Here is a 15,294-nt window from a genome sequence, read left to right as displayed (position 1 = left end):
CGTATAGCAGACAGAGTCCAGGTTCTGCTTGCAGGTTGAAAAGAGAAGTCTTTGATATCACTGAGACTTCAGAAAACAGGAGGCAGGCCAACAAGCCCTTGGAAATACTTAGGTTCTGGGATGTAGAGATGCAAGTCCAGTCCTTCTCACTCCCAGGAAAGGGGTCAGCAGACAGCAGGCCAACACAATAAAGCAGTTCAGCAGAGTGTCAGTCCCTCCAGAAGCACAGCAGTTCTTTTTCCCAGTAGACTGTCCTTAGTTCCAGAAGGGTTTTGAGTTGGAGGTGTCAGAGGTCCAGTACTTGTACCCAATTGGGCATTTGAAGTGGGGAAGGCTTCAAAGAGATGCCTTTGAAGTGCAGAAGCAGAAGTCTATTTCTTTCCTGCCCTGACCGCAGACTCACTACAACCTTTTTTTAGGGACAGGACACAGTCCTTTCAGGTGTAAGTGGCAGCTCCTCCCTCTGATCCTGCCCAGGATGGCCCATCAGGATGTAGATGGCCCATCAATCACACTTAGGCCAAGTACCTGCAGAGCAACAGAAGATAATGATAATAACAGGAACTCACTAACAGGACATCAGTGAAGAATTGACAGATGTACCATTTACCAACCTCTTAGTTCCCCCACCTCATTTAGAGGTAGGGGAGCCATTGTGGTTTCAAAAGTGGAGACACTGCTTTTTCTGTCATAGTTGTATCATTAAGGACAGGCCAACTAATGACTTCCTATGGTGCACATCTTCTGAAAGGTGGCCCTAAGTAGGGTAGTGTTACATCCTGCACATCTCTGTACATAGTTTATCTATGCTGCTACTCCTTTAATAGCATGTGCCATGTTTGTGTTTCCTTTTGATTCTACATTCCTAACAGAGCTTTGCTCATACAGCATTCTCCACTGTTTGTCAGTTGTCACCTGTATCCTGCTGCGTCAGGACTTGATGCTGTGCTGTTCAATAAACCTTCTAAATACCTCAAGATTTCCTGGATTATTACAAACTTTGGCGACGAGGACAACCTTACTCCAGCCATCTACAGCACAGGAGCGGAGTTTGAACCCATTTTGGATCATTTTACATCTTTATCTCAATACTACTGGATTTCCTGCCTTTGAAGAGAACTTCCTGCCTTGGTGAAACTTTGCTCATCGTTCTCTGCAAGTATTTCTCAAGAACTACCTTTTTATTTTCATTTATCTACTTCAAAATACCAACTATTGCAGTTTCCTAACCTTTAAGTCTGCCTGCATCTTTTGACTTTTGCCAATCTCAGCACGACTTCTCAGCGCGACGTTTCTGTGTACTTCCATCTCCGTGACAACCCCTTCTTTGTTCGTCATCGTGAAGCGGAGCGTCATCGCCTGGCAACCATCGGCATTGTTTACTAAGCGGAGAAACAACGTCACCGCAATGCCATTGCCCAACAACCACGTCTTCGGGATTCACGTCTGTTTCATCTAGCGTGTCAACGTCATCACGCTACAACGCCTTCACGCACGTTACGTGCCGCCATTTTGTTATTTCGTTGCTTAGCAACGCATCGACGACGGAACGAGTCCGTTTCTAATCGCGTTTCTTGCTGTTTTTCCCCATTTTTATTAGCGCTTGCTCTAAAAGTGAACCATCATTTTAGCGCTTACCTTAACTTTTATTTTGCTGTTTATTCACACTCCGTTTCTTCAAGTTTTCCGGCAAGTGTACTTCCAGCAACAGTTCTTCAAGTCTCAACTTCCACAGCACTACAAACTCGATCACCACAAACTAAGTGATTCCACATTGGCATAAGTACATTTTATTCAACTATTACTCTTATCTATTTGAGTACTCTGCATTTAATTTTTTCATTTAATTTTCTTTTGGTTTATTTATTTCATTCAATTTTTTGTTATTGTTGCTACTTAATCTCGTTCACCATGCAATTTGACCCCCCTGCTAAGTTTTTACAAGTTAAAGGTGACCCTCCCATGCCTTGGTCAAGGTGGAAGGAGGAGTTTTTCAATTATATGAAAGCCATTGATGGGGAGCGCATGGGATCAGAAAGAAAGAAAAGCATTTTGTTACATTGTTTAGGTTCTGAAGGCCAAGAAATCTTTAGAACTTTACCTCAATTTACTGTACCTAGTGGAAGTGGTGATTCTGTGAATGTTTATACCGAAGCTCTTGGCAGATTAGAGAAACGTTTCAAGCCCACTGCTAATATTGCCTTAAATCGTTTCAAATTCTATACTAGAGCACAGAAACAAGAGGAATCGTTTGATGACTTTCTCACTGCTTTAAGAGCTCTGACCTTACATTGCAATTTTGGTGCTATGGCAGATGAGATGATCCGTGATCAGATTATTGTTCATGTTAAAAACAAGAAGGTACAAGATAAACTTTGGTGTATAGGTGATCCTAACTTAGAAGAAACCATAGCCATCGCTAAGTCTACTGAAATGTCAGAAAAGTGGATGAACATAGTAGTTAAGCAAACCTCAAATTCTAATTCCAGTAAAACTATTGTAGAGGAAGAAGTTTGTACTGTTAAACCCAAGGTTGATGATAAAAATGTTATCCCTTTTCAGTCTAAATATAAAAATTCTGTGAGTATTAATAACAGAAGATCAGATTTTGGAAATTCATCGTTTTCATGCTACAGATGTGGTAGTAAATCACATATAGCTTCCTTTCAGGGCTGTCCTGCTTTAAACAGAACTTGCAATATTTGCAACAAACTAGGACATTTTAGTAATGTATGTAGGGAAAGAAGGTACAATTCCCAAGGTCGCTCTGGACGATCTATTATGCCCATTCCCACTAAAGTATCTTCTGTTAGCATTGTAGATGAAGTTAAACAGGAGGTTGAACGTGGATATGTCGTTTCTATCCTTGGATCAACCAGTAGGAAATCTCCTAAATGTACTTTCCACATTTCATCCATCGCTATCGAACTCATGGTAGATTCTGGATCTCCATGGACGATTATTACTAGGGAATACTTTAATGAAAAGTTAACTACAGTATGTAACAGCTCTGATTTACAACCCTCAGATATTTTAGCTGAAAGTTTCAATAGTAATGCAATTGACATTGAAGGTTTCTTTAATGTTCTTTTATGTTTCAGAGGAAGGTCAGCTCAAATTAAGCTTTACATTGCCGTCAAAGGAATCAATGTACTGGGTTGGCATGATCAATGGGAACTTGGCATTACTTTAAATCCACGTGCCAAAGATCCCATTTCATTGTGTAGTGAACAAGATATGATTAGTTCTATTTCTGATGTAAATGGGAAAGATAATGTTATTACTTCATGGAGTGAAAAGTTCAATAAAGTTTTCTGTGACCGTTTAGGTAGACTGGAAAATTTTGCACACAAAATTGTTCTCAAAGAGGGTGCAGTTCCAGTCAAACAAAAACTTAGAGGAGTTCCTTTAAATGTTAGGAACGAGCTAAAAGAAATGTTGGATGACCTACTTAAAGACAATATTATTGAACCCATTGAATCGTCTGAATGGGTTTCTCCTATCGTTTTGGTACGCAAACATGACCAAAAATTAAGGGTCTGCATCGATTTGAGAGCCTTAAACTCTAATATTGTTATAGACTGTCATCCCCTTCCAAATATTAATGAGCTTGTTTCCTTGTTTGATGGTGCGCAGATTTTTTCCACTTTAGACCTTAGATCTACGTATCATCAAATTGAGCTTACTGAAGATTCTAAGAAATACACAGCTTTCATCACTCCCATGGGACTGTTTCAATACAGAAGGATGCCGTTTGGGTTAGCGTCCGCTGCCTCTGTTTTCCAACGCGTCATGTTTCAAATCTTCAGAGATCTTGACAAGTTTGTAAAATGCTTTCAAGACGATATCTTGATTTTCTCAAAAAATGAAACTGAACATAGTTCACATTTGAGTGTTGTGTGCAAAAGATTGGAAAATTCTGGGCTTACTCTCAAGGCACACAAATGCAAACTTTTTAAAAAGTCAGTTGAATATTTAGGCCACACTTTGTCGGGGGAAGGTCTAGTTCCAAAGAAATCAAATGTAGATGCTATTCTCAGTGCTCCATCCCCAAAGAATAAGGAACAACTTCTTTCTTTCTCCGGAATGTGTGAGTACTACAGTAAATTTGTTGTAAACTTTGCCACCAAAATGGAACCTTTAAGGAAACTTTTAAGACAGTGCAATGATTTTGTTTGGGAGACTGAACAAGAAAAAGCTTTCACTGAAATCAAACATGATATTGTTAATTCCCCTACTTTGAAACCCTTTAGAATTGGAAAAAAATGCATCATTACTACTGATGCAAGTTTATACGGTCTTGGGTGTGTGCTATCTCAGACAGATGGTATGCTAGAATGGAATGTAGCCTTTTCTTCCAGAACATTGAATGAAACTGAGCGCAGATATGCGGTTATTGAACGTGAATTGCTGTCTTGTGTATGGGCCATTGAACACTACAGAATTTACATTTGGGGCAATGAGTTTATTTTAAGAACGGATCATAAACCTTTGGTGCATATCCTATCAGCTGGTGGTGGTTGGAACTCGACTGCTAGGATTGCACGTCTTTCATCCAAGTTACAGGAGTACCATTTTAAAGTTGAATATATTCCAGGAAAGAAAAATGTTACTGCCGACTGCTTATCACGCCTTCCGTGTGAAAGTAAAGCTGACAGTGTGAATAGTCTTACTGAAGTTGATTTTGTATTAGGCCTTACAGATCTAGTTTCTTCCCAATATCAAGATATTTCTGAACAATTTTGGATAGAATGCCAGAATAAAGATGAAAAATTTGTTAAGTTGAAGAAATACCTGTTAGAAGGTTGGCCTAGTAAGAATAATGTTGAATATGAGCTGCTACCGTTTTATAACATAGCGGAAGAATTATGGTGTGAAGGTAATTTATTTTTCAAATCTGAGAAATGCATCCCACCTAGTGGTGTACAAGAGCTCATTCTCAAATTAGCACACAAGACTCATCCAGGAATCTCAGCCATGAAACGTATTATAAGACTTCATTTCTGGTGGCCTGGGATGGACAGGTTCATAGACCGCACTGTTAGAGAATGCGATGAGTGCTGTAATAGTGATAAGATGCTAAAATTACATATTCCACCCCTTAAGACAGTTAAATGGCCAGAGTGTCCATGGAGCAAGATAGCCTTTGATATTTCAGGGCCTTTCCAAGTTTTACCTGAAAGTTCACGTTTTGCGTTGGTCATTGTAGATTACCATTCTAAATGGCCAGAAGTAAAATTTGTAGCTAAAATCACTTCTGAAGTTGTTATTTCCTTTTTCAAAGAAGTTTTCGCTAGAGAAGGCTGTCCTTCAGTTTTAGTGTCAGATAATGGTGTGCAGTTAGTCTCTACTGAAATGAAACTGTTTTTACAATCCTGCAACATCAAACACATTTGTACATCACTTTACGAGCCACATGAGAACGGGCAAGTTGAACGCTTTAACCGTGTTCTGAAGGGTTTTGTCTCTGATGCTATCAAAGAAAAAGGGGATTGGCTGAACCGCATTAGACAGAAACTTTGGACTTATCGTATAACCCCTCATACCACCACTGAGATCAGTCCGTTCAAATTACTTAAAGGTAGGAATCCTGCAACTGACATGTGCCCCGGGTGGCTCAAAGAAAAATGTGAAGGCCTGGTGGAGAATGGTTTTGATGTCAAGGAAGTTGCGAGGAGAGTATGTGAAAAACAAGATAAGTCTGCAGTTTGGTACAACAAGAAGTGGAAGACTAAAGAACATGATTTGTGTGTTGGTGATTGGGTCAGAATTGCAAAACCTTTCTTTGTTAGCAAAGGTACGAGTAAGTTTGGCAGACCCATTCAAATAAAAAAAGTCTTCAGTAACTCTATAATAACTCAGGACGGCAAGGCCTGGAATTTAAGTAGAGTTGCTAAGTGTCCTACACAACATGCCTCCAGGTTTCAACCTCATCTCAATGTAAACAGAGATCACACCTCTGACGGTGGATCTGAGTATGGTTCTGACTCAGTAGCCTCAAGAATTAAGGATGATGGGCGCATCAGAAGAAAACCTATTTCTTTACAAGATTTTGTATAGTATGTTCTACCATGTTTAGTTGCGTTAAGTTTTATACCTTCCACTTTCTTTTAAAGAGGGAGGTGTGTTACATTCTGCACATCTCTGTACATAGTTTATCTATGCTGCTACTCCTTTAATAGCATGTGCCATGTTTGTGTTTCCTTTTGATTCTACATTCCTAACAGAGCTTTGCTCATACAGCATTCTCCACTGTTTGTCAGTTGTCACCTGTATCCTGCTGCGTCAGGACTTGATGCTGTGCTGTTCAATAAACCTTCTAAATACCTCAAGATTTCCTGGATTATTACAGGTAGTTCTTCCGATACATTGTCGACACCTTTTTAATCACAATTTTGGTTTTACTGATGTTACGCTTTAGGCATTGATCTTCATCCAGTGGATGATTTCAGTCATGCAGGTATTGAACTTGATTCGGGTACTGCCCGTCTTGCCCATGAGGGAGAGAATGAGCTGTGTGTCATTAACATGAATGAATGAAGGAGTACATTAATGAAGTTATATTTATAACGCACAGCTGCTGCTTCATGAGGAGCATCCTGGTGCTGAAATACAACAAGAAAAAAGAGGAACACTAAGGTTCCGGGATAAGCCTGTTTTCTGGGCTCTAAATGCACTTTCATTAGAGATATTGCAAGTATGCAATGGAAGAGAATTCCAAATAGTGGGAGCAATAAAGGCAAAATATCTGACACCAGATTTTGGTTTACACACATTTGGGACAGGAAGCAGGTTTTGATTGGCAGAACCTATTTTGAATATAGTGCAGACCATTCTGAAAGAAAGTTCTGTGAGTGAATAAGAGAGCCTTACACTGAATTCTGGATTTAATTGGTAACTGACAGGAACTCTGGAATGTATTTTAGGAGTGTTTTGTATGAGTTGAATAGCGGGGTCATGTGAGCAGATTTTGAGAGCTGCCCAGATAAAGGAGATTTGCATAGTCTACTCTTGAGGTGATCAGGGTGTGAGTAATCCCATTCTGAGTAGCTAAAGAATGATATTTTAAGAAAGTTTTCAAATGTTTCAACAAGCCAAAACAAGTAACTACTGTGGCCCTTACTTAAGGTTCGAAGGATAAAGTAGAATCCAAAAGAACCCCCAGATTTCTGGTCACTATGGATAGAGAAGGAACATAGCCCAGTTTCAGAGGCCAAAGTAAAAAAGAATCGGTAGCAGATGGTGCCACAAATGAAAAAATATCAGTTTTTCAAGCTTCAAGCTGTAAACAGCTGTTTTATCTCCAGTCTGTAACCACCATACGACAACCCTGGAAATCATGAGTCACTGAACCATCAAGCTGTTGAAAGACCAGCATCAATTGAGTGTCAGCTGCATACAATACAATGTTCCGATAGGCATAGGAGAGGATGTTGATGTGGTGGGAGAGAATGATGCTGGCTAGAGGGATCATGCATGTGTTGGAGAGGGTCAGGCACAGGGAAGAGTCTAGTAGAACTCCGCATAGGAGCTTGTGGGTGTCTGAGGTGTTCAGTGCCAGCCTGAAGGGGTAATTCCAGTCAGGAAGGAGCAGATCCATCAGACAGCATGTCCTTAGACCCCAATGTCCTGTAGACATTGGATGAGGATGGTGTAGAAGACTGTGTCAAATGCTGCGGAGATTGTCATGAGGATGAGAACCACCATGACTCCTCTAGCCAGAGTTTTTCTCGAAGACCTTGGTAGGAAATATTAGCAGAGAGAACAGTCTGTAGTTGGAGGGCATTCAGAATGGGTGTGAGCATGGCACTGGTGGCTTGCATTTCTCAGGAGTAGGCATGGTGGGGACAGGGGTCCGATTGGGCCCCAGAGTAAGTGGACTTCATAGTGGTGGTGGTTTCTCCTGGGGTGATGATGTGCCATGTGGTCAGTATTGTTGAGTTGGATAAGATCTGTAGGCATTTGGCGAAATATGTCGGGTTCAGTTGTAGGTTGAAGTTGCTGTAAATGGCAGCAATTGTTTTGCTAAAGAATTGAAAAAGATTGTTGCAGACGTCCTACAAGGTTGTGATCAAGTTGGAGATGGCTTCTGATGAGGTGAAATCCTCCACAGTAGCAAAACTGTCTTTGCTTCTGGTGGTGCTGGTATCAATATGGTCTGTCAGAGTGGCGAGTTTGGTGATCCGGATTATTAGATGGCAGCATCTCTGGGTAAATTGTGACATGGCCTTGTCTGTATTGTCCGGGCTCATTCTCCATTTGTGCTCCAGCTGTTAGTCAATGTGGTTTCATCAGTCTGTGTTGTTCTATGTACCAACTGCCCTGGTGTCCAGATCTTGTTATATTGCTGTGTTTGAACATGTCTAGGGAGTTGACGCAAGAGGTGTTCCAAATTTTGAAATTCTTAATGGCTTTGGGGCGGCTGTTGCTGTGTTCAGGTTAGTTGGTCTTGAGAGCATTGTTCCAGCCCATGCCAGTGATTATGTTCCTGCTGCAGCAGTGGTGCATGCGCGTTGGACCAGGACGAACAAGTTGAACTTCACAAAGGAATTGTCTGTCCAGGAGACGTATTTGGGCTTGTCAACTCAGATATCATCAAAGGTGGTGTAAATACGGTCATCAGGTGAGGCCCAGGCTTTCAAGGTCTTCGATGAGTGCTTTTGATTTGGGGATGGCATGGTCTTTCCAGATGGAAGTTCTGGTGTCTGGGAAGGATGTAATTGGTAGCTTTGAGGATGAGTGGTGTAAGGACGTTGGTGATTGTGTTAGTGAAGTTAGTAAATGAGAGTACCACTCAGGGTGAAGTTGTCTGTGATGTGGAGCTTGAAAAACAGGAATTCCATGCTGATAGATGATGTGTCTGTGGAGGTGATGCAGCTGATTGTGTTCTATGGTGTGATGGCGATTCCACCTCTGGCTTGTGAAATCTGTCATGGTGATCTTGTAGCTGGGAAGGACGGCTGTGGCTATGCCAGGTGCTGATGCAGGGTTCAGTCAAGTTTCCATGAGAAAAAGTAGGTTCAGGGCATTGTCATGCAGCAGGTTCCAGATCTCTGTGGCGTGTTTTATGAGTTAGCGGGTATTAAAGAAGATGCATATGAGTGTGGAGTGTAGTGTTCGTGGTTGCAGGACTGTGTGAGGGAGTGGGGTGTTGCCTTCTGTTGGTGCGGGTGTGTTGAGTGTTGTGCGTGAAAAGTTGCAGAAATTGCAAGAGAACGTTCCTTTGGAGTTGTGTAGAGTGGTGAGGCAGCAGTGTATATAGCGGTTTGTGTGGTTGAGGGGACAAAGGGTCGCAGCGGGGGAGTTGTGGGAGGACCAGGAGATGATGGGTGTGGTATAGGCACTCTTGGATGCAAACTGGCTTGCCATAGGCATGCCGGCACTGCACCTGCTGTGCGTGCCCAATGAGTGTTCGCACTGTGGTCACCATTTAATAGGTCCTGGGAGAGGAAGGAGTGATGTCACGTCCTGTGCAGATGGATGATGGGAAATCCAGTGAAGTTACTTCCTGTGCAGATAGATGATGGGAAATCCAGTGATGTCACTTCTAGTGCAGATGGATGATGGGAAATCCAGTGATGTCACTTCGTGTGCAGATGGATGATGTAAATGAGTCCAGTTACTTGGCTTTTCTTTTTTGTAACTAGAGTAACGGACTGTGAGCAGGTTGTGTGCGATCACAAGTACAAGTTGAGGGTTGTCTCACTCTGCTTGGGATCTGTACACAAGTAACACTGTGGCAGATGGGTCCCAGACTAAAATTACTATGATTTATTTGAAGACCAAACTGGTCAGTGCCATACCATTTTGGGTAAAGTGTAACATGAGTAATGCTTTCACTGTTCAAACTGTGTCTTAAGATATCTTCAGATTGTCACACTATTCAATTTCAGAGTAGCTGTCTTGTATATAATTTGTTAAACCAGAATCCAATTATGAAGATGCTTTGGCATATCTGGATTCCTTGACATACGATCGGACTTTGTTGCCAGCTTGTGCTAATTTTAAAATACCCCTGTAGTAAAGTTATGATGCCATCTTAGTGCCTCCCCCAAACCTTCTGGGAATCGCAGAAGGATAGAAACGGTGTATTCCTGGGCATGTGTTTTGTAGCTTTGTGAGGATAGAGGCTGCCCTTACCCCAAGAGCGCCAACTGACATTCTTGTAGGGTACATGATTTGCACCCTGGTTGTTCTGAAAGTGCCCTTTAGGGAGTTCTAAATTGTAATTCCATCTGCAACACTGTACATATTTGAGATTTGGAAATAGTATTTAGTGGTGTGTAAATTACTTTATCATTTTATTGGAAGAACATTGATTGCAGAATAAAATGTTAAGTATTATTATGTGCAATCCTTAATTCTGACTTTCTAGCCCACAGCACCTCCATGAGTTAAGCTTGTATTGCTCTTTTCAAAATGTTCTGAAAGTGTACGTTATCTGAATTTGAAAATCCGTGGTATGGAAGTCTCAGGACACCAGGAGTGAAAGAACTCCATTGGCAAAATTTGGACCCGGAACTTCTACTTGGCCTGAGACCATTCTAACCTACATTTATACACCAACACATACATTTTGCTGTACCAGAGACTAGTTGGGGCCCTTATGTAGCCACAGGAGCATTTTCAGCAGGTCCCATGGCCTCTAATGGATAATAAAGCCTACATAGAGTTAAGTTAATAATATCTAAAAGGAAGTTATGGCGGCCAAAAGGGGTTATTTTGACAGGTTGAATTTGTCTTTTGACAGTGCCACATACATGTAACTTGTGTGCAGCTACCAGGTTGCACACGTTGGTAGTCTCTCATATGCAGCCCACACAAGCGTTTGTAAATGTATTCACATGTAACCATCCGAGTGCTCCTTACCCGAGCAAAGAGCAATTACCATGAATAATACTTAGGTAGGGAGACTCATCCACAGTACAGGTCCAAAAAAACAGGTGATCTAAAGCACAAACTCTTGTCAGACTAAATGGGTGCAACCCATTTGCAACATTAGAAATGCATAATGCAAATTACAAATGTGTTAAACTTGAGTATAGTCAGTTCCAACCACCTCTAGTTGGCCGAACCAGGAGAAGATCCGATTAATGCACAACCAGTTGTATTCCAGATGAAAAAGTTATATGTTGATTGAACATGGAGCTTTGGTGGGGCTTGTCTATCATACACTCATTTGCCCCATCAGAAGCCAGGTTAGAGAAGGGAGGTCGACCTCCAGCCCTATCCTGGCTCTTTGTTGGAAATAGAGCATATGACTAAAAAAGTGGAAGCTTTTCTGTCAGCTTCGAGGTCAACCTACTTTGGTGGGCAGCTTCCAAAGCTGGAAGCAACACATGCAAGTTCTCAGGCTGGCCTGCCAAGCAGGAGTTGCAGCTTTTTAGATGAGGTAAGTTCCAATACTAGAATGTGTGGGTTTCTGCATGTGTGCAAGCGAGTGTTTTTAAGTATGCGTGTTTGCATGTTTACTTGCAGGTGTAATGCCTGTCTGAGAGTGTGCCTGTGAGTGGATTTACAAGTCTTTAGTGTCTCTCTTTGTTAATGGAAGAAAAACAAATGTGAGGGAATTTTTATTCATAGACATATTTAAACGAGCTCTGAAAATGTTTGCTACAGGTAAATATGATATAGTGTCCTCAAAATTCACATGTGAAAGCTTTGTCATTATTATTACATCACATTATAGCACTGCACTGAGAAATACTTAATAAAAGTTTTTAAAACATAAACCATTATTGAACCAAGAGGCCAGACAGTTGTCATGTAAACCCTGAACGTGGCCCAGATTATTATAGTCTATTAAATCAAGCCTAATAGGTTGTTGTAGAACTGGTATTCTGAACTCACATATTTGAAAGTGTGATAATGAAGGAAAAGAAGTTTTGAGGGAAAAAAATATATGCCTAATATTACACAATTTAAACAATGAAGCAATGATTTAACCAGCTTTTCTGGTTTCACTGAGTACGAATCAGCCACGAATTGGTTATCTATTTGTCTTTCTTTTTTTTTATTTGAATACTTTTTATTACCTCTTTTTTTCTGTTTCTGTGTTTTTTTTATAGTGCAGACTCGACTCAAAGGTATTGGAGCACTTTTGTGAGCACCACTTGCATTAAGCAAGTTCACATTATTATTTTTTTAAGATACAGGGCGATTCAGAGTCAGATTTACTAACATTTGAAGCAGCACAATGTAGCAAGATAACTTTCTGAGGTTCGTCAAATGAAGAGGGCAGCAATGTATCATATCTTGTAAGATATAGTGCATTCCTGTTCTCTCTCTGTGCTGGCGCGCTCCTGGCAGCATTCCACTGCTGACTATTGTTTACTATTACTGTATTTTGTTTTATTGCTGTACTGGGATTGTTTCAACTTGTCTGCAGTCGATTTTACCTGCACTTGTGTTGCATCTGGGAGTGCTAGCTCCAGCTAATCTGGCTAAGCCCTACATAGCAGAACTGCATTCATACATGTGACTCATATTTCCACTGTTTAGAAGCCAGATGGAAACATTTGTATTTTAGTAAATGATTGGTCTTGTGCTATAGCAATTTCCCATCATGTTTTCACAGTTGTCCTAGGGAAGTTGAGCTCCAAAACTCTGACAAGACGTAGCACTTGCCTGGCACACTACAACACGCACTGGGATATTTCATTCAGTACCTTTTGATTTGTAACCAATTTCACCCGCGGCCGGTAGTGGCACTGCATTACCAAATGCGATGCAATGCGTGCACCAAAATTCGTTTAATTTATTTATATGTTTACTTGCCTGTTAAGGTCCGTAATCCATACATTACTACCCCCCACCCTGCCCCTTCCCCTCCCCACAACACCGCCCGGCAGGTACTCCCACTACCGGCCGCAGCTGACCAATTTATATAAAAGTCGGATGGCAAAATACACCATTTGACTTTGCATTTCCTGAATTCGTACAGGATAGAATCCCCAACCTTCACCCTCCTTTAGAGTGTCAGCCTTGTTTCCTTGCTCCAATTCCAGGTACATATATACGCCTCACCTCTTTCAAAGTTCACTAGCCGCCACTTATTCCACCAATCACTAAACAGTTCAGTCTAGTCTACTACTGAACTCTTGCCAGTGGGACTCATCTCACAGAGTGCAAAAGTTTCCAACATAGACTAGACATCTTCCTGAAAAAATGTTTTGAGAACATTCAAGTTAATATTTGACAGCTGCTTCGCCCACTATCAATGACATTTTAGACACATGCCAAGTGAAAGAGAGAAGCATGTGTTTGTTTAGTTTATAGCGAGCACTTGTGTCAATGCTTCTAGAAAGTGTGGGCTGCTTAGTTTCAACTGTTGAGCTTGGGAAACTCTGAAAGAATTTGCAATGGGAAAAAACACTTGGTGGTGCTGAGATTTCGCATTTTGGACATTCAATTCCTAAAAATGTAATTAATGCAAATTGTTTTGCTATGGCTACCATATGTATGTGTTGAGAGATGTCTACATAAGTTAGTGAGGAGTTCTGCAAATTATGTTACTAGATTTTTTAGTTTTAAATTCCTTTCAAATTATTGAAACTTTTATTTCCTGTTTTGCATACCTGCAATTGATGGAGCATTCCAGACATGTCTTATATGTTCACATGAGCTGGTCTTTCTGTTTTAAATATAGAATAGATATTCTTATCATTCTACAATTACTTTCCCTGACAAGGCACCTAAGCACTTCAGGTGGACACATAGGGCAATACTCTGTAATTTTCTAGACATGAGTGAGAGCTCAATAAAATGAATATTGACTTTGATTCACTGCCATTGTCAAATGCAATAAATCTGACTGCAGGCATCTCTTTTCCAAAAGACAGGGGTGAGGTGGACAGCCAGTCAAATACACGCCACATATATTGTCCTCTGTACCAACAAAAATGAATTGACAAATGAGTTACAATGCTGTCTATGGGAAAATCAAGCCTACTATTTAAAATCTAATCTGTTGTGTATTTTATATTGTACATTATTGAAATTTATTTTGATGAGTATAATATAGATATGTGCTCACTGCTTCAGAGAGGTCTGCAGGACCGGTGAGTAGAATTCTGGAAATTGAGTTACAACCCGGCCCGGGCAGAATTTCAATTACGCTGGACTAATTGTTGTAATTTCAGGAATTACGCATTACTCTTTGACACGGAATTACCAATAATTATGCGATTACTCCTCCTCGCATAATGAAGAGTAATTTGGTGAAAAAATCTTAATCGGAGAGCACATTTGGGGAGCGGCTGTTGGTGCTTGCTATTTGTATTCTACTGCATTTAGCTCTGTTTCTTACCGTATAATGCATCCTCATGTTCATTTTGGATGCAAGGGGGGATAGTTGCACTAAGAAATAGCACTAAATGCAGATTTACTTCTCTCACATATTTCAAGCGTCATCTCACTGAAATTTTAGGTAATTCTGTCAGATTACGCTACACTGAATTTGCGCCCACCCCTAGTTACAACACTTTTTAAATCCCATTATCTTTCTAATTTCATTGCCACTGCATTTGTTTCCTGTTTTACAGCCAAGAGATAATGAGAGCATTATAGTTAAGTCTAGTGTGGAATTACTGATCTAATGGCTGCATAGGATTGCAGAAAATAATCCATCCATAATCCACTAAACTGAGGTTTAATGGCTCTTTTAACAGATCTATAATAGCCATATCAGCTGTTTCAATTTTCGACAGGGGATTCCTTTGTGTAGGTGCAACTTAAGGTAATAAAGGATAAGCTATTGATTGCACTATGGATATTGTTGATAATGCATATTTCTTACCTATAGGCAATTATGGCTCAACTGCCTCAAGAAGAAAAGGCTAAAATTGCTGAGCAAGTTGAAATATTCCACCAAGAGAAAAGTAAACTGGATGCTGAAGTGGCCAAATGGGATGACAGTGGCAACGATATTATTGTATTGGCTAAACAGATGTGTATGATAATGATGGAAATGACAGATTTTACCAGGTAAGAATATTTACATGTAGTATAATGGAAAGTTCAATGTGTGCGCTTACAGTGAAGGGTATAATTTGTTTAATTATGAGTGTGGATTCACATTTATTATTCCTAATAAGAATGGCTCAGCAGTATTCTGGAAAACCAATATCATAAAATGTACATCTGAAGAGTCCCTTCACAAAACACTTTACCCAAATTCAAGTTACTGCACAAAAGTGCTTTCTGTGGGCAGAGTGGCAGATTCTGATTCAATGAATCAGGCATTTATGCTCATCTCTACCAAGAAAGCAATATCTAGAGTGCAGATAATGTGCA

General features: G+C 40.5%; 1 protein-coding gene across 1 annotated transcript in view; it reads left to right on the top strand.

Moving 5' to 3' along the window:
* The window catches only part of CTNNA2 (catenin alpha 2), a 2,858,593-nt gene that overhangs the window by 2,597,611 nt on the left and 245,688 nt on the right, over positions 1 to 15,294 (top strand). Inside the window, exon 15 of the mRNA XM_078679035.1 lies at positions 14,804 to 14,985. Coding sequence (XP_078535161.1) covers positions 14,804 to 14,985 — 182 coding nt within the window. The remainder of the gene's footprint in view (positions 1 to 14,803; positions 14,986 to 15,294) is intronic.

This window comes from Lissotriton helveticus, chromosome 2_2 (assembly GCF_964261635.1).
Source record: "Lissotriton helveticus chromosome 2_2, aLisHel1.1, whole genome shotgun sequence".
In the NCBI taxonomy this organism is placed as follows: Eukaryota; Metazoa; Chordata; class Amphibia; order Caudata; family Salamandridae; genus Lissotriton; species Lissotriton helveticus.
This window is presented reverse-complemented; position numbering and strand designations above follow the sequence as displayed.